Here is a 15,911-nt window from a genome sequence, read left to right as displayed (position 1 = left end):
GAACTCCGTAACGTGGGGGGTGTCCCACTCAGCTGTACTTGGGGAGTGAAGTTGGGCACCCCCGCGTGCGGGATTGGCAAAAGTGCTGTTGGAGAAAGTGAAGCACAAATCCATTCTTCTTTTCAATCAATTCCAAAACTTTTTTGGTGTATGCATGCAACCGTAGACAATAAATGCTCAAGTGGACGCTTGGTTTCTGCGACGTTTTTTGGACGCCATCGATAACACAAACACACCATGTCTTGACTTGTATTTATTTGCCTTTGTTGACCATTTGACGTTGTGCCACTTCTGTACAATATTAAAAATAAAGGTTTCTGTTGGAGCTTCTACATTCAACAAGTGCAACAAGTGGCCCTCAAGCTCCGCCCCTCGCCATCAAGACGTCGTTAAAACATTGAGTGGATCGGCACGCACGTACACACACACACACACGCACCATGGCTACGTTTACAGATAAGCTGAAGTGGGCTATTATTTTTTTGGGAAGGTCCCACTTCGGTACTTCCGGCCCGGTATTGTACATGCGGGACCAAATGTTCACTGGAGACGCCAGAAAGGGACTTTCTATTTTTAGAACGGGCCTGACCGACTTGCGGGGATGGGATGCCGAGCCGGCCTTGTGGAGAATATGGCACTTGTTCTCACCCAAAAAGTCCACCGAGGGACGCCGGGGCGCCTTGATGAAATACTACAAAAATACTCTTTTGTGTACAGCGTTGCATAAGAAAAAACACCTTGGGAAGACAAGCCATTTTGTCCAAGGTGGCCTCGTGAAGACATCTCTTCCGAGGAAACCCAATTAAACGTCGCCCGAGGAGCGGGGACGGGGCGAGAGTTGTGGCGGGACGCAAGCGCAGCACGCCAACCACAGCGTCTTCTGGATGTCCGGGTTGCGGAAGGCGTAAATGACCGGGTTGATGACGGAGCAGCAGGCGACCGGCAGCGCCGCCGCGTAGCCGTACGCCGGCGGGTAGCTGGGGTCGGCCACGGCCGAGTAGGCGGCGAAGGGCAGCCAGCAGGCCCCGAAGGCGCACAGGATGGCGGCCAGCGTGGACACGCCCTTGGTGGTGGCCGAGCCGCCCGCCAACTGATGCTGCACGGCGATCTGCTGCGCGTGGCGGAAGGCGATCTTGCAGATCTGCAGGTACAGCTGCATCATCAACGCAAAGACCAGCAGGAAGGCCACGGACAGCGCCAGCGCGTTGCCCCGGGTCACCGGACGGAAGACGCTGCAGGCCCAGCGCTCCCGCAGGCAGTTCCAGCCCAACGCCGGCAGCAGGCCCAGCGTCAAGCAGGCCAGCCAGATGGCCGCCACCATGGCGTAGGTCAGGGTCAGAGTGCGCTCCGTGTGGTAGGTCAGGGCGTTGCACAGCGACAGGTAGCGGTCCACCGTCACCGCCAGCACGTTGAGCACGGAGGCCGAGAAGGCCGACAGCAGCAGCCCCGCCGACAGCAGGCCGGCCGCCTCGGGCCGGGGCCGGCCCGACCACAGGTAGGTCACCGCGAAGTTGAGGATCAGGCCCAGGCCGGCCAGCAGGTCGGCCGCCGCCAGCGAACCCATCAGGACCGAGGTGGGCGCCCTGGCGGCCGGCGCGTACAACAGCACGGCGATGACCAGCGCGTTCTCGCAGGAGATTAGCGTCCCCGTGGCGCACAGCGCCACGTCCCAAGGGCTCACCTCCGTCGGCGGCTGGGGCGGCGCGGCGCGCACCGCCGGCTCCGCCGTGGCGTTGGACGGCTCCTCCCACCACGCCGCCGTCGCCGACCAGTTGGCGGGTTCCGGGGGCGAGGAGGAGTTGAGGCCGCTCCCGGCCGCCGCTGCCGCCGCCGCCAGCGACAGGATCATGGAAGGAGGAGGAGGAGGAGGAGGGGGGCCGCTGCGCCGAAGGAAGGACGGCGGCTCGTCGAGCGGAATGCGCCCTCTCGGCTCCTGGGCTAAAAGCGGGCGCCGACGCTCGCCTTCGTCATCCTGACGAACATCAACAAATGCTATTTTTAGCCCGCCGCTAAAATTGGTGCATGACGTCCCGGCTGGCCGCGCCGGGGCACTTTTTACACGCGCTTCCACGTCACCGTCTCCCGAGGAAGACGCCGCCGTCCGGGCATCGGGGACGAAGCGGGCCAAAGGCGCTTCGGAGCTCCGGCGGCCGAAATCACGTCCGTCCGCCGCTCCATTCACAAAAAGATGAAAGAGGGAAAAAAAAAAGAAGGGCTGGCGGCCAGATCCCCCCGCCCGCTCCCTCCCTCCTTCCCTCCCTCCCCCTCCGTCTGATTCTGGGAAGGTCACCGGCGCCGACAAAGACCACCCCTTCCGTCCGCCACGCCGGCCCCCGTCGCCTGCCGGGTGCACATCACTGCGGTAAACACCCCCCCCCCTTCCCAAAAAAAAAGGCGGCGAGAAGGACGAGAAGTCACCTTTCATTCAGCCGCAGCACTGCGTGAGCGGAAGCGCCGCTACCGAGTGGGATGGGAGGGGGGGCTTGATGGGGAGGGGGGGGGGGGGCTTGACGGAGAGTGGGGTCCGGGGCGCATGAATCCCAAAGTAGACTGGGGGCGGGCCATGTCTGTTCACTGTTGTTGAAACAAAATAGCATCTTTTCGTCGGCGTGAACGTGGACCGTCAGAGGTTTCCCTTCCATTCGGCCTCGGGAAGACCGAGTGGGCGGGGCATTTGGCCTCTCCACGCCGGGCCGTGCACTAGGTGGCAGCACAGCAGCGTGCTCCATACTGGCACGGCCACGTGCCAGTATGGTAAACCCATATCAAAGTACTTGTTGCTTCCAAAAGGGTCAGAACGGGCCGCAACGCCCCGGGAAGTCCAACCTATCTCGCCCGAGGCGGCGAATGAGCGCACGTGACGGCGGTGCGGTGAAAACTGTGGTCGTCATCCGTCGCCACTGCCGCTTCATCGTTTCGTTGTTAAGGGCAACAAAGCACAGCGCAGAAGGAGCACTACTGTTGCTTTCGAGGGGGAGAAGGACATAGTGCGTGCCAGTTTCGGGGTCCAAGTCAAGACCAAAAGGACATGACACTTTGAGCTAAGGGCAGGTTGAAAACAATAAAGGTTCTTCATTTGGGCTCCTTGTCTTAACCTCTGAAGCGCTCTCTCTCTCTGTCTCTCTCTCTTCCTCCATCGAGCAGGAGCGCGCACGCGCGTGCTCGCACTCACTCACTCACTCACTGACTGACTGACTGACTGTCTCCCTCGCCTTCCTCCTCCATCCTGCCTTCTCTTCTCACCGTCTCTCTCCCTCTCTTCCGCTCCTACCTGCTCCAGTCTGTTTCCGGCAGCCGGCACGGGAGGAGCAGGAGGAGGAAGGAGGCCCCGCACTCAGCGGACCAGCGCCGGGGGGAGGGAAGGTAAGCCGAGCCGCGCGCGTGTCATCGCCGCCGCCGCTGCTCACGGCGATTCCACGCGCGAGCGAGGCGAGATGGAAACGCGCGGCGGGACCTGCCGCCGACCGGCGACATTTTCCTCTTCCGTTCGCCTTCCATCTTCGTCATCCTCACCCCATATGTCGCCATCCTAAGGGGCCGTTTTGGAAAAGAACTAGACAAAGGTTTGCTTGTGCGCGCAAGAGAGAGGAAGCCACCAGCGTACCCGCGGCACCCCCACCACCCCCCACCCCCACGCATCCATCTCATCCATCCGCACGGAGGACGCCAGTCTGACGCCTCGTCTTCTTCCGCAGAGTCCCGTCATGGCTTCCAAACTCAACCCCAACGTCCTGTACGTGGCCGAGCCCGGCGACCCCGAGAGGAACCCTCCCGTGAGTCCCGCCGCTCGCGGTCCGACGGGCGCCTTTCCCGAACTGGGGGGGGGGGGGGGGGGGGGGGTGAACATTCGGAATCAGACGCCGTCTCTCCGGCAGGCCGGCGAGGCGGGAGACGAGTCGTCCGACAGCGATGGGGAGCAGGAGACGTCGCACAAGCTGATCCGCAAAGTGTCCACGTCGGGCCAGATGCGGGCCAAGGTAAGAGCCGAGTGGACCGGTCCCGGGGACCGGGGAATTGGGTAGTGGGGAATTGGGTAGTGGGGACTCCGGGCCGACTCAATGTCACTGTGTCAAGTCCGGATCATTATGTGGCGTCGGCATCGACCGCTGGCTGGAAATTGCGCCGGGATCAATGGGAGGCGCGGGGATTCTGCCGTCCGTTGCCATGGCGATAGCCGCCAGAAAGCCTAGCCTAGCGACCTACGCGCTGACCCTCCTGTCGGCGCGCTTTTGCTTTTGCGCGGGGCGGCCACACCCGCCACCGAGAGTCCTTCCCGTTTCGTTTCACCTCGCCGCGACCTTGGAGGCCGGCCGGCGGCTAGCGTTGACGTTTCGGGGGGGATGGAGTTGATTCACGAGCTAGCTGGCGTCGGCGCGACGGTCAAGTGCCGCCTCCTCCTGTTCTTCCTCCTCTTCTTCCTCCTCCTCCGCCGCAACTTTGGTTACGTAAGCTTTTACATTCTCTTTTTCGGTCCTTTGGGTTGGAGGTGTGGGTTGGTTGGCGCACCCACCGGTGGCGTCCCACCTGCACGTCGGCGTGCTAGCAAATCTCCCTTCGGATGCATCGGAAAGAGCGACGGGGGGCTTTTAGCTCGGCGGTTAGCTGGCTTGACGTTTGTGGGGAAATGGCTTCTTTGCCATTAGACGTCCAATCCAATTTGGGAAGGTGGGGCAATCCAGTGCCACCAAGTGGCTTGCCCACCCAACAACGTCCCCCTCGAGACCACCCCCACATTTGGCCCGAGCGTTTTTCTATCCTTTTAACGAGTCACATGAAATCTCGTCTGACGCGGCTCTAAAAAAGTTTGCGTTTGGGCCCTTGGGGCACCCGTGGACACACTCTCCCTCTCGGTACGAGCGTGGGCACAGACGACTTCTAGCTAGCAAACGCGCGTGGGTCGGTGAATAAGCGCACTTACCGGCGTGTGGGAGGGTCGGCGTTGCGCCCGCGGCTCTTTCTGCGCTCTGATTCAGGCTGGGCGGGCGGACGGGTGGGCGCTTTGGTCTTCCTTCTGGCAGGACGCAGAGCTGTGGAAACAGGTGCAAAATGCTAACTCCAATTAGCTTGGTATTCAACATGCCGAATGGAAAGAACATTCAATGTAGCAAAACGTAGCGCTTTCGTCCCGGCCTCGTCCTTGACGTCCCCGAGGCGGCGTACGACATCCCTTTTCGTCCTCCCCGAGCGTCCCTTTTCGTCATTTGCCTCTCCGTCCCGGCGAGACTCCTCTTAATGAGGCCACGCCTCCGCCGGATAAAAATACAACTAACGAGCTATCCTCCACGTCCAGGAGGACGAGGACGACATCCGTCCGGTCGGACGCAGACGGAGTGTGTTTGCGTGGCGGCTAATGAGCCGCAACCTGACACGGGCGCTTTCCCCTTCCCGTAGGCGTCCCCGACGGGGCGCCATCGATCGCACTCCGGGTCCATCTCGTCTTTGAAACCCGACCCGGCCAGCGTGCATCTGTCCTAGTTAGCATCTGGGAAACAACGCTACGTTAGGCGCCATTCCCGAGGGAAGACCGGGGACGGGGGTCCTCCTCTTTGGGACGGAGACCCGGTCATCTCTTGAGATGCCACGCCCCCCGAAGCGGCAAAGGGTCATGCTAATGCTAAAGATGACAGACAGATGGCAATTAAAGAGGTGCTAACGGCATTGAGGCTTTAAGCGCCCGCCACGTCTTTCCGTGGCGGGATTATACATCAGATTTGGTCGGTATGTTACAAGCCCCCCGCCCCCCCCCCCAGCGCCACTAGGAGGAGATTATGTGTCGTGCCACGCACTAACCCCTCCAGGCAGAATCCCAAAAACGGGATGATAGCAAAATGGGCGTTAACGGGCAAAACGCAGAGCGCTGGATGCCAGTGACGGGGGAGAAAAGTCCTCACTTTCTTTTCCGGTCCAAGTCTTGTGCGTCGTGCGTGTTTGCGCGTCTATAAATAGGCACGCGGGGGGTGCATGAGACAGGATGTGGTCGCCATGGTGCAAAGTCCTCCCACGCCTGCTTTTAACCGACGAGGCGTTCAAGTTTTTCTACCTTATGGGGGACTCACGTTTGCTTCTTTTTACCTTCCTCTGGCGACCGTTCGCGGGCCGCTAGCGACAAACGAGGAAAAGAGAACGCCTAATAGGTTCACGTGTATTTTAGGCCGACAACGGCGCGCTCTTTGCGGCAAGTTTTTTTCTTTATCTAGGTTCACCTTCTTATCCCGAGTCCATGGGGACTGGCCACGGGTTCACTTAGAGGAGCACTTATCTTAAGTGTGTGCTTATCTAGCGCTACCAAAAGGCTCGGCCCGGCCTCGTAAAGTGCGCCGAGAGTCCGTTTTCAATTGGGTGGGCGGTCCCGTGGAGGCACGAAAAAGACTTGCCCTCTTTGGACTCATTCAAATCCAAAAACAAAAACCAGGACAGGAGTTCACACAAAGGTGGGCGTGGGCGCTCAGGTAGGAGCAAGCCTATTTCCTCATAGCTATAAATACTACTCCCGGAGGAACCCGTCCGACGGGTGCTAGGCCAAAGGGGGCGGGGCCGGCGGCGCACCTGAGGAGTCCGTCGTCGACTCTCGGCGGAAACGCTCCGACATTGCGGAAAGTCAGCTGCGGAGCGGCCGGCCGCTCCCGACTCTCAGATCCGAGGGGCCGGGTCATGGAGGCCTTTGCCCGGTGCTGCGTCTCCCCCGCGTGCCTGGAGGAGGAGGAGGAAGATGAGCAGCTGAGCTCTTCGGAAGGCAATTTGGCCCAGAGCCGACACTCGGAGCAGGAGGTCAGCGCAACGCCGTAGCTTAGCGGCGGAGCAAAGTCCGGACGCTGGTGGGGCCAGAGGGAGGCGGCTTGGGGAGAAAACTTTTCTTTCGTCTTCTTCTTCTTCTTCTTCCTGGTGGTGTGTGGCCAAAGACAAACACGGCTGACTTTTGTCATTTGTGTCAACAGAAGAGCGTGAAGGAGGGAATCCTGTTGAAGCAGACCAGCTCCTTCCAAAGATGGAAGCGCCGCTATTTCAAGTTGCGAGGGAGGACGCTCTACTACGCCAAAGATTGCAAGGTGACCAAAGGACGCCGCGCTCCAACTAGCACTCCAACTAACTGGATCGTGTCTTCTTCTAGTCCCTGATTTTTGACGAGGTGGACCTATCGGACGCTAGCGTGGCAGAGACCGGCACCAAGAACATCAACAACAGCTTCACGGTGGGCGAGTGCCTTTGTCCCCCTACCTCCGTCCCCCTACTGCCGTCCCCCTGACCCCCCCGTGGTCTTTCCCAGGTCATCACTCCTTTCCGCAAGTTGATGCTGTGCGCCGAGAACAGGAAAGAAATGGAAGACTGGATCGGGGCGCTGCGATCGGTGCAGAAGTGGGAAATCTACGAGGTGAGTCCCGCCGCGGGGAGGAAAAGGCTCCCGTGGACGTGGGGGGTGACGACTGGGAACCCCACCGGTCACAGCCCAGCCAGTTCAACGTGGAGCATTTCTCGGGCATGCACAACTGGTACGCCTGTTCGCACGCCCGTCCCACTTTCTGCAACGTCTGCCGAGAGGCGCTGCCGGGCGTCACCTCGCACGGACTCTCCTGCGAAGGTAAGGCTATCGTTGGGTCCTTTTAGCACAGGAGCTAAAGTCCTTAACCCACCCACCGGCTGTCCTCCAAGTGTGCAAATTCAAAGCCCACAAGCGCTGCGCCGTGCGTTCCACCAACAATTGCAAGTGGACCACGCTGGCTTCCATCGGGAATGACATCGTGGAAGATGAGGAAGGGGTGCGTGGCTTTTTTGGTTTCTTCGCGTACGCTGAAATGGCTCAAGGTAGCGTCTGCTGTCCCAGGTTTCCATGCCGCACCAGTGGCTGGAAGGCAACCTGCCCGTCAGCGCCAAGTGCGTGGTGTGCGACAAGAACTGCGGCAGCGTACGACGTCTCCAAGACTGGCGCTGCCTGTGGTGCAAGGCCATCGTAAGATAGCCTGGCTCCAAAAGCAAAAAGGAGGGAAAGAGCATCTCTTGATGTTTTGCTGGCAGGTCCACGGCGGCTGTAAGGAACAAATGGGCAAGGTTTGCCCCCTGGGTCAGTGCCGAGTGTCCATCATACCTCCCACGGCACTCAACAGCATCGACTCGGACGGTGAGAGGGTCCCACGCCGTCTCGGTCTCGGGGCTTTTCTTTAACCCGTGTGTTATCCGGCTCAGGTTTCTGGAAGGCCACCTCGGCCTTCTGCTCCAGCCCTCTTCTGGTCCTGGTCAACTCCAAGAGCGGCGACAACCAGGGCGTCAAGTTCCTGCGCAAGTTCAAGCAGCTCCTCAACCCGGCCCAAGTCTTCGACCTGATGAACGGGGGGCCGGAGCTCGGGTAAGGCAAGGCCGGGACGAGCCAAGACGCCAGGCAGGTCGGGCCTTTTCCCCCTCACGCCACTTCTTTGGGGCGTCCAGCCTGCGTCTCTTTCAGAAGTTTGTGACTTTCCGCATCCTGGTCTGCGGCGGCGACGGCAGCGTGGGCTGGGTGCTTTCCGAACTGGACAAGCTCAACCTTCACAAGCAGGTAGGCCACGCGGCTCCGCCCCTCGGCTCCGGGAACGGACGGGTTGTCGCCGTTCGACAGTGCCAGCTGGGCGTGCTGCCGTTGGGCACCGGGAACGACTTGGCCCGCGTCCTGGGATGGGGCGGCCTCTGCGACGATGACGCCCAACTACTGCAGATCTTGGAGAAACTGGAGAGGGCCACCACCAAAATGCTGGACCGGTAAGAGACCCGTAAAAGACACGGTCCGTCCGGCGAGGCTCACGGGAGATGTGGCGTGGGATCAGGTGGAGCGTGATGACCTACGAGGTGCCCGCCACGGCTAAGGGCGTGGCTACGGCGGTGGCCAAGGAAGACGACATCCTGGAATGCCCGCTGCAGGTGAGCGTCCCCGGGTCACGCGTGCGTGGACGACGGCGGCGGCGCCGTGATCCAACGCCGCTTTCCCGCAGGCTCACATCGCTCACTACGCCGACTCCGTGGCGCCCCACCTGGCTAAAATCTTGGATTCGGACAAACACAGCGACGTGATTTCCTCGGCCAGGTGGGAAACCACGACGAAAGCAACGGTGTGGCGTAACCGCTCGAGCGCTTCCCCCTCTCGTCGCGCAGGTTCCTGTGTGGGACGGTTAACGAGTTTGTGGCGGAGGTGGGCAAAGCGTACGAGAGGGCTACGGAGAACAAGGAGGAGGCCGACGCCATGGCAAAGAAGGTAGCCGTTGCGTAACATCCCACGCGCTCCGAAAATGTCCTCCAAACAACTCTTTTTTTCCCGTCTTCTCCCAGTGTGCTTTGCTAAACGAGAAGCTGGATTCGTTGGTCAAAGCCTTGAGCGAGGAGGCCGAAGCTCAGGTAAGAGATGGGGCGATGAATGGTGGGCGAAACAAAAGATATCTCCATGTTGTGTTTCCCAGGTGGTGCCGGCGGGTTCCCCGACCGACGGAGGAGACGGCGACTCCGGCGAGGGAAAAGACGGCGGCGAGGACGGCCAAACGTACCGCTCCAGGGAGCAGCTGATGCTGCGGGCCAACAGCCTGAAGAAAGCGCTGAGGCAGATCATAGAACAGGCCGAGAAAGGTAGATGGAGGGCCGACGGTGGCGGGCAAACGGTGGCGCGCGACGTCTCACTCCTCTATTTTTGGGCAGTGGTGGACGAGCAAAACCGACACACCCAAGTCCACAAGATGTGGTCGGCGTCTTCGATCAAACGGGAAAACAGCGAGGAGCTCAAGGACGCCGAGATGCGTACGTGTCGAGAAAAGTCCGATTTTTTGGAGTTCCCGTGGCGACAACCGGGGCTCGCTGACATTTCTCTGTCCAGGCGAGCGAACTTTGGCCCCGTCTTCGCCCGTGGTGTCGGAAAAGGCGGCCCACCTCCACACGGTCAACTACAACGAGGACTCTGTGTAAGCGTCCCGGGGTCAAGAAGCGGTTCTTGGTGGCTTCTTTGCTGCGCCCTCCCTGACTTTTCTGTCCGCTCACTTCTGTAGACAATGCTGGGAGAAGTGCGTGATGAACAACTACTTTGGCATCGGGCTGGACGCCAAGATCTCGCTGGAGTTCAACAACAAGCGAGACGAGCATCCCAAAAAGTGCAGGTGAGAGCCCGGTAGACATGACATGGGAGCCCAAATCCTAAGAACCGCCCACGTTTGTCTGTCCCGCAGCAGTCGCACCAAGAACATGATGTGGTACGGAGTCCTGGGCACCAAAGAGCTGGTCCAGAAGACCTACAAGAACCTGGAGCAGAGGGTTCAGCTGGAGGTTTGGTGCTCGCAAATGCCTTCTATTTCAGGCTCTCTCCGTAACAGCCGTCTCGTCTTGGTCCAGTGCGACGGCGCCGCCGTTCCCCTGCCCATTCTCCAGGGCCTGGCGGTGCTCAACATCCCCAGCTACGCGGGGGGCATCAACTTCTGGGGGGGTACTAAGGAGGACAATGTGAGTGGAAGCTTGAAAAGCCACTGCGGCCTTTAGCGAGGTCCAAAGGCTCAAGGCTCTCTCCGCCGGCAGAACTTTGGCGCTCCGTCTTTTGACGACAAAAAGCTGGAAGTGGTGGCGGTGTTCGGGAGTATGCAAATGGCCGTGTCCAGGGTCATCAATCTACAGCGCCACCGGATCGCGCAGGTCGGTAGCCGGCTGGGATCGGGACCCACACTTCTCTGACCGGGGACGTCTCCCGCTTCAGTGCCGGCAGGTGAAGATCACCATCCTGGGAGAGGAGGGCGTCCCCGTGCAAGTGGACGGCGAGGCTTGGATCCAGCCGCCGGGAATCGTCAAGATACTCCACAAGAACCGGGCTCAGATGCTGACCAGGGACAGGGTACGTAGACTCTCCTTTGGTGGCTACGTCGGGGCGGCCTTCAACATTCCGAATCCGTCTGCCGGCAGGCTTTCGAGAGCACGCTCAAGTCGTGGGAGGACAAACTGAGGATCGACAGCGACCGGGCCAACAGGCCCCGCCTCAACTCGCAACAGTCCATGGAGTACCTGACGGAGGAGGAGTGCGCTCAGGTGCAGCAGCTGGGCTTTGTGGCCGAGACGCTCATCAACAAGTCGGTGACGCGCCGCCGGCTTGTGGGGGGGGTGGAGCTACTTGGCCCCCGCTCACGCCCACTTTCCTCGCAGGATCCGTGAAGCCGCCAAGTCCCACAAGCTGGTGGAGCAAGAGTTGGCGCACGCCGTCAACGCCAGCGCCGGGGTGCTGACCGAGGCCAAGTTGTCCAGCCCCGAGGTAGGTGGAACGGGACAGACGGGGACGGGTGGGGACAGATGGGTCCAGACGGGGCACCAGATGGCCCGCTCCACCCACGCCGGGCGCATTTGGAACAGCCAGCGTGAGAGGACCGGGACGCGTGGTGACCGCCATGCAATCTGCTTCCAGTTTCTCAGCCGCAGTACGGCCGTGGAAATCGTCAACAGCAGCAAAGTCCTGCGGGCGGAGACCACCATGCTCCTGGATGGCAAACATCTGGTGAGCGCCCGTGTCTGTCCGCCATCGCGGAGGAGCGGCTCAAAGACCTTTTCTTCTCCAGTCGGATACCCCCGAAGAAGAGCAGCTCCGGCTGACTTTGAGCAACCTGAGCGCCGAGCTGCACAAGCTGGACGACATCCACTGGATCTGTCCGCTGATGCACTGCGCCCAAGAGGTGAGGTCCGGGCCGGGGCGCTCTGCCGTTAGCACGCTTTTGTGACCCGACGGCGGTGGCGGCGGCGCCGGTGGTGCAGGACTCGGCACGTCCCTGCGGGAAAAGCGGCGTGAAGCTGAAGATCATGCCCAAGGTGAAGAGGGACAAGGAGAAACTCCACAAGCAGAAGTCCAACAGCTCGCTCTCAGGTACTCCGGGCACTCCGGGAAGTCCTGGCTCTCTGCTAACGGCTAACGGCTAACTAACGGCGGTCCACCGTGGCGCTCTTAGGAACACTGGACGTCAAATGCGCCACGCCAGACGAGGAACCTTCGGCCAACTGAGCGTCTTCTGGCCGACTTGCCGCCACGCTTCTCCTTTCGGGACGGGTCTCCCGCCACGAATGTGTCCTCTGTCCGAAAAACGGCGCGGACGCGCGGCCCCCGTGCCGGGGGCGCCCGTCTTCGCCGGGGACAGAAAAAAAGAATAACAATGAATGTATTTGTGTGTTGAGCCGTGACTATTATTCTCGCTAATAAGGTTGCCAAGTGGTTCTCGGTTTTTTTTTCGATGATTTCCGGCCGGCTGGCGGGGGGTTCCCACGCCGCCGCCAGCGCCATTGTCGCTGCCTCCCGTGCATTGGCGTCCGTGATCGTGTTGATGAGCCAGGACGGCCCGCCGCCTTTTTTTCGCCTTAGGGGCTTTGGTGGCGCCGCGTGCCAAGCGGAGCGGCCGGCGAGCATGCGCATATCGTACGGCGTCCATTCCTAAAGCGGCGTCTATTCCTAATCCACTGTCTTGCCTTGCAATCGACGCGCTTTGCCGCCGCCGCCAGCGACCAGATGAAGAAGATGAATGTTATTTAGGGCAAACTATTCCATGTAAACACACACACACACACACACGTTTAAGAAAACTTGAAATTGTCTTGTTTTTTTTTCCAGTGAAGAAGGCATTTATTGAAATGAAAGTACTGATTGCTTTGGTGTTATTTAATGGGAGATTTCCCACGTGTGGTGTAACAAAGACAGACGGATTGGCCTTCGGCCTTAAGATTTGAGATTTGACCCGTCGCAACATGGGCTGTCGGTTCAAAAAGAAAAAGACCAAGTACCAATTTCAGAGATTAAAGTCATTTGATGGGCACTCCAGTCTTCTTGTCGACTCTGTTCTAATCTTCCTCTTGGTCTTCCTCCACTTGGACGCCCTCCATGGTCTTCTGCAAGTCTTCCTTGATACGGTTGAGCTCCAGGAGGCCGTCCTGCAGGTCCTTGCAGACCTCTCGGATCTTGGCGGCAAACTCCGTCTTGGCGCCCTTCTTCAACTCGGCCGAGTCCTTGGCCAGGAAGAAGAGGTCCAGGGCCAGGAAGAGGCCGGACATGACTCCGGCCGTGACGCTCATGACCTGGACGGCTTGGGCGGCGCCCCCCGCCACGTTCAGGACCTGCACCGTGCTGACCAGGCTCTCGGCGTTGATGACCAGGGCCTTGCCGGCTTGGGCGCCCTCCTTCACCACGTGCTTGACGTTCTGCTGGGCGTATTTCTGGGAGATGCTCTTGGCGTAGCGCTCAAAGTTCCACTCCTCCAGGGTCTCCATGCCTTCCTGGCGGCAGAGAGAGAGAGCAGAGGGTGGAGCTCAGCGTACTTCTCTTCTACTCCATTGAGGAGCGAGATTAGGGGCTTTGGACTAAAAGTGGACTCGGGAAGGTCACCTGCAAGAACTCCAGGCACTCCTGGATGTGGCTCATCTCCTCCCGGTATCCCCGGATCATCCTCTCCACTTTCTTTCGATCCGTCCTGGAATGCACCGTGTCGGTGATGCCGGCGGAGGCCGAGGTCAGGCCGCCGGCCGTGGCCACGCCCACCCCCACGGCCGTCACGATCAGGGAGGTCCCGGCCGTGAAGGGGGCCAGGATGAGTCCGGTGATGGTGGTGACGGAGCCGACCACGCCCGCCACGTTACCGCCCACGCCGGCCGACAGGGTCTTCTTGTGGAAGTCGTCGGCCGAGTCGGCCAGGGCCAGGAGATCCAAGATCCGCTTTTGGAGCGAGGCGCCGCGCCGGTTGAAGAGGGCCACGAAGAGTCGCGCCGCCATGAACACCCGGTCCGCCGCCGCTTCCACCACCCTGACACCCACGTGGGTAGCATCAAATCGGCGCAAAAACGCTCGCCATTCTCAAAGCGGGGGGGACAAAGCTATCTCCCTACCTGACTGCCGTACATTGGTTTGTCTCAAAGAGAAGCAAAAAGACCCCCTAAAAAAACTCCACTTACTCTTCAGTCGTGTAGTGGAGGATGGTCTGGTTCCATTGGTCCCATCCTGAGCGAGAAGAAGACCTTGAGCGTCTTTGCAGGCCGCGAGGAAATCCTCCCGTACGTACGTACCGTCCACTGTTTTCCACCAAGTCAGGAGTTCATCTTCATCCTGCCAGACAAACAAACGTTTAGCCTGGCTTTTCTTCACACCACATGTTTAAATCCAAAATGACAAACCTCGAGAGAATCCAGGTGGCTTGAGTCCTCCAGCGTGGCCAAGTCCAACATCTCCAAGGTCTGAACCTCCACTTCCTAGCGTGCCAGGTCCAAAAAGCGTGAGGAACCAAGAGGACGGGATCTCTAGGAAGCATCGTGGCCATACCTGAGGCGGAGTGTCCGATTCCTGTGGGCTCTGTCCAACAGAAACCGAATGAGGAATATGTCCAAGACCGTAGACCCAGGTCCAGCTGTACTCGTACCTTTGTTCCGGAGCCAAAAAGCGCGGTGGGAAGGATCCTTTTGATTCTGAAGGTCTGAAAATACACACCATTTTTATGGAGGACAAATGGCGACGTTGTTGAAGCACCATTCCAACCTTTCGTTTCTTTGGCTCCTCATTGGTTGGGTTTTTCGGATCCGCACCGTCACGTAAACTGTCAGTGGAGGTCTGCTGAGAGGACAAAACACACACGGGTTGCTTGATGTTACTCAGTTTCTGTCCTTAGACAAAATATAAATACCTCTTGCGGCTTTCCGGACAGGTCACCCGTGTCCGCTGGACTTTCTGGGACGGGCTGGACGCCCTGAAGAAATGGACGGCGTCCGATTCAACGATGGCTTTTCCAAAAGAGTCCCGAGTACGTCATCCTTTACCTTGGACTGCCAGGCTTTGAACGGGTTGACCTTCTGGATGACAGTCGCCATCATGCCGGGGTTCTAAAAATCGGGACAAAGTCAAGGGAAGCCAAAGTCCACGGCAAATAGCTAACCTGTTTTTTCTCTCCACTTTCCGCCGACTGGTCTCCGAGCTCCTCCTTCGCCTCTGGCTCGGCATTCTGGCCTCGTTGCGCCGGTGCCGAAGACTTAAACGGGTTGACTTTCTGGAACATTCCTTTCAGCGTTCCGGCATTCTGTGGGTTGAACCAAAAGGGGGACTGACACGGGGTTTCTTTTGGCTTAGCTTTCGGGTCTTGTTCGGTCCTCCCACCTGCGGGGGTTCCGTTCCGGGTTCCAGTGGACTGACCGTGGAGCTGGTCTGTGGGAAATGGGTAAATCTTTAAAACCAGAAACAAATGGTAAGGTCAGGTGGGTTTTGCTTTACCTGCGACAGAGCCTTGAAGGGGTTGACTTTCTGCATCACGCCCATCACGCCAGTCCTCTGGAAATCAAACATGGCCGTCACTAGCAGGCAGTGGGGAATATTCAAATAAATACCTACACACCTTGGACTTGCTCTCCTCATTGGCACAACATTCCGCCGTATTGGACAACTCCTGTGGAATAGAGGAAGGAAAGTGTGTGCCCATCCCGCGGCCGGCGCCCTGATGGCGTCCTTACCCCTTTGCCGGGTCTCGGCGGGAGCGCCGGGACGGGCACAAGAGACTTTTCCTTTCCTGACGTGTTCATGCTGAAACGCATTCAAGTGTTCCAGCAAAAGACACGACCGGAGGTTTAGTTTTCAAGGAGGATTTTAGGGAGTCGCTACACATGTTAGCTTAGCTCATCTCAATGGATTGAAATGGCTTACGAAAGAACAGCCATTGTGAATATTCAAAGTATTGCTCTGAAAAGGTGCGTGGCAGAGTGAAAGCGAAAGCTTAATGGCGCTTACCTGGGACGGGCGCTGCAACTGACAAAATGTGAAGGGCTTCCCGCAAGGAGAGAGAACACGACAAACCGGTTTGGCACAAAAGTCAGCTTAAAGGAGGAACTTGCTTCAGTGTCTGCTTTCAACGGAAAGGTTTGTTGTCGTCAACTTTAAAAAAGCTGGCGCCAATTAGGCTGCTAATCAGTCGGACAGACGT

At 59.1% G+C, this 15,911-nt stretch overlaps 3 protein-coding genes across 6 annotated transcripts; 1 reads left to right on the top strand and 2 right to left on the bottom strand.

Annotated features, from left to right (window-relative positions):
• Nucleotides 1–773: 773 nt before the first annotated feature.
• LOC144213306 (G-protein coupled receptor 12-like) lies at nucleotides 774–3,788 on the bottom strand. Its single transcript, XM_077741694.1, has one exon. The coding sequence runs from the start codon at nucleotides 2,423–2,425 to the stop codon at nucleotides 803–805; it is 1,623 nt and encodes a 540-aa protein (XP_077597820.1). The 5' UTR covers nucleotides 2,426–3,788; the 3' UTR covers nucleotides 774–802.
• LOC144213300 (diacylglycerol kinase eta) lies at nucleotides 3,090–12,776 on the top strand. 2 transcript variants are annotated; one of them, XM_077741679.1, is made up of 31 exons: nucleotides 3,090–3,363; nucleotides 3,696–3,773; nucleotides 3,876–3,977; nucleotides 6,936–7,046; nucleotides 7,109–7,189; nucleotides 7,265–7,369; nucleotides 7,444–7,576; nucleotides 7,648–7,754; nucleotides 7,820–7,945; nucleotides 8,011–8,113; nucleotides 8,179–8,338; nucleotides 8,419–8,527; nucleotides 8,588–8,727; nucleotides 8,793–8,886; nucleotides 8,958–9,049; nucleotides 9,118–9,217; nucleotides 9,292–9,357; nucleotides 9,420–9,582; nucleotides 9,652–9,750; nucleotides 9,827–9,911; nucleotides 9,996–10,103; nucleotides 10,173–10,269; nucleotides 10,336–10,443; nucleotides 10,516–10,629; nucleotides 10,691–10,825; nucleotides 10,894–11,057; nucleotides 11,131–11,236; nucleotides 11,387–11,476; nucleotides 11,538–11,651; nucleotides 11,731–11,839; nucleotides 11,922–12,776. In XM_077741679.1, the coding sequence occupies exons 2-31, from the start codon at nucleotides 3,705–3,707 to the stop codon at nucleotides 11,972–11,974; spliced, it is 3,243 nt and encodes a 1,080-aa protein (XP_077597805.1). In that variant the 5' UTR covers nucleotides 3,090–3,363; nucleotides 3,696–3,704; the 3' UTR covers nucleotides 11,975–12,776. The 2 variants fall into 2 exon arrangements, with proteins under 2 accessions (XP_077597805.1, XP_077597806.1); XM_077741680.1 differs by lacking the exons at nucleotides 3,090–3,363; nucleotides 3,696–3,773; nucleotides 3,876–3,977 and adding an exon at nucleotides 6,183–6,768.
• Nucleotides 12,565–15,895, bottom strand: LOC144213304 (uncharacterized). 3 transcript variants are annotated; one of them, XM_077741688.1, is made up of 16 exons: nucleotides 15,719–15,895; nucleotides 15,445–15,514; nucleotides 15,330–15,380; nucleotides 15,209–15,265; nucleotides 15,095–15,142; nucleotides 14,877–15,017; nucleotides 14,761–14,823; nucleotides 14,628–14,690; nucleotides 14,483–14,557; nucleotides 14,367–14,420; nucleotides 14,270–14,299; nucleotides 14,125–14,199; nucleotides 14,017–14,056; nucleotides 13,906–13,951; nucleotides 13,343–13,757; nucleotides 12,565–13,233 (listed from the first exon to the last, which is right to left on the bottom strand). In XM_077741688.1, the coding sequence occupies exons 2-16, from the start codon at nucleotides 15,511–15,513 to the stop codon at nucleotides 12,802–12,804; spliced, it is 1,659 nt and encodes a 552-aa protein (XP_077597814.1). In that variant the 5' UTR covers nucleotide 15,514; nucleotides 15,719–15,895; the 3' UTR covers nucleotides 12,565–12,801. The 3 variants fall into 3 exon arrangements, with proteins under 3 accessions (XP_077597814.1, XP_077597812.1, XP_077597813.1); XM_077741686.1 differs by lacking the exon at nucleotides 15,719–15,895 and having other exon boundaries at nucleotides 15,445–15,711; XM_077741687.1 differs by lacking the exon at nucleotides 15,719–15,895 and having other exon boundaries at nucleotides 14,483–14,554; nucleotides 15,445–15,711.
• Nucleotides 15,896–15,911: the final 16 nt, after the last annotated feature.

Source organism: Stigmatopora nigra, chromosome 20 (assembly GCF_051989575.1).
Source record: "Stigmatopora nigra isolate UIUO_SnigA chromosome 20, RoL_Snig_1.1, whole genome shotgun sequence".
Taxonomy (NCBI): domain Eukaryota; kingdom Metazoa; phylum Chordata; class Actinopteri; order Syngnathiformes; family Syngnathidae; genus Stigmatopora; species Stigmatopora nigra.
Note: the sequence above shows the minus strand (reverse complement) of the source record. Positions and strands in the feature narration are given on the sequence as shown.

Bases quoted from the DNA above. Each gene is read 5' to 3' on its own strand.
- LOC144213300 (XM_077741679.1), top strand. From the start codon at position 3,705: ATGGCTTCCAAACTCAACCCCAACGTCCTGTACGTGGCCGAGCCCGGC. The intron at 8,339-8,418 runs GTAAGGCAAGGC...TGGGGCGTCCAG, and splicing joins AACGGGGGGCCGGAGCTCGG to CCTGCGTCTCTTTCAGAAGT. The intron at 9,218-9,291 runs GTAGCCGTTGCG...GTCTTCTCCCAG, and splicing joins CCGACGCCATGGCAAAGAAG to TGTGCTTTGCTAAACGAGAA.
- LOC144213304 (XM_077741686.1), bottom strand. From the start codon at position 15,525: ATGCGTTTCAGCATGAACACGTCAGGAAAGGAAAAGTCTCTTGTGCCC. The intron at 14,057-14,124 runs GTTTGTCATTTT...TTTGTCTGGCAG, and splicing joins GCCACCTGGATTCTCTCGAG to GATGAAGATGAACTCCTGAC. The intron at 13,234-13,342 runs GTGACCTTCCCG...CTCTGCCGCCAG, and splicing joins AGTGCCTGGAGTTCTTGCAG to GAAGGCATGGAGACCCTGGA.
- LOC144213306 (XM_077741694.1), bottom strand. From the start codon at position 2,425: ATGAAAGGTGACTTCTCGTCCTTCTCGCCGCCTTTTTTTTTGGGAAGG.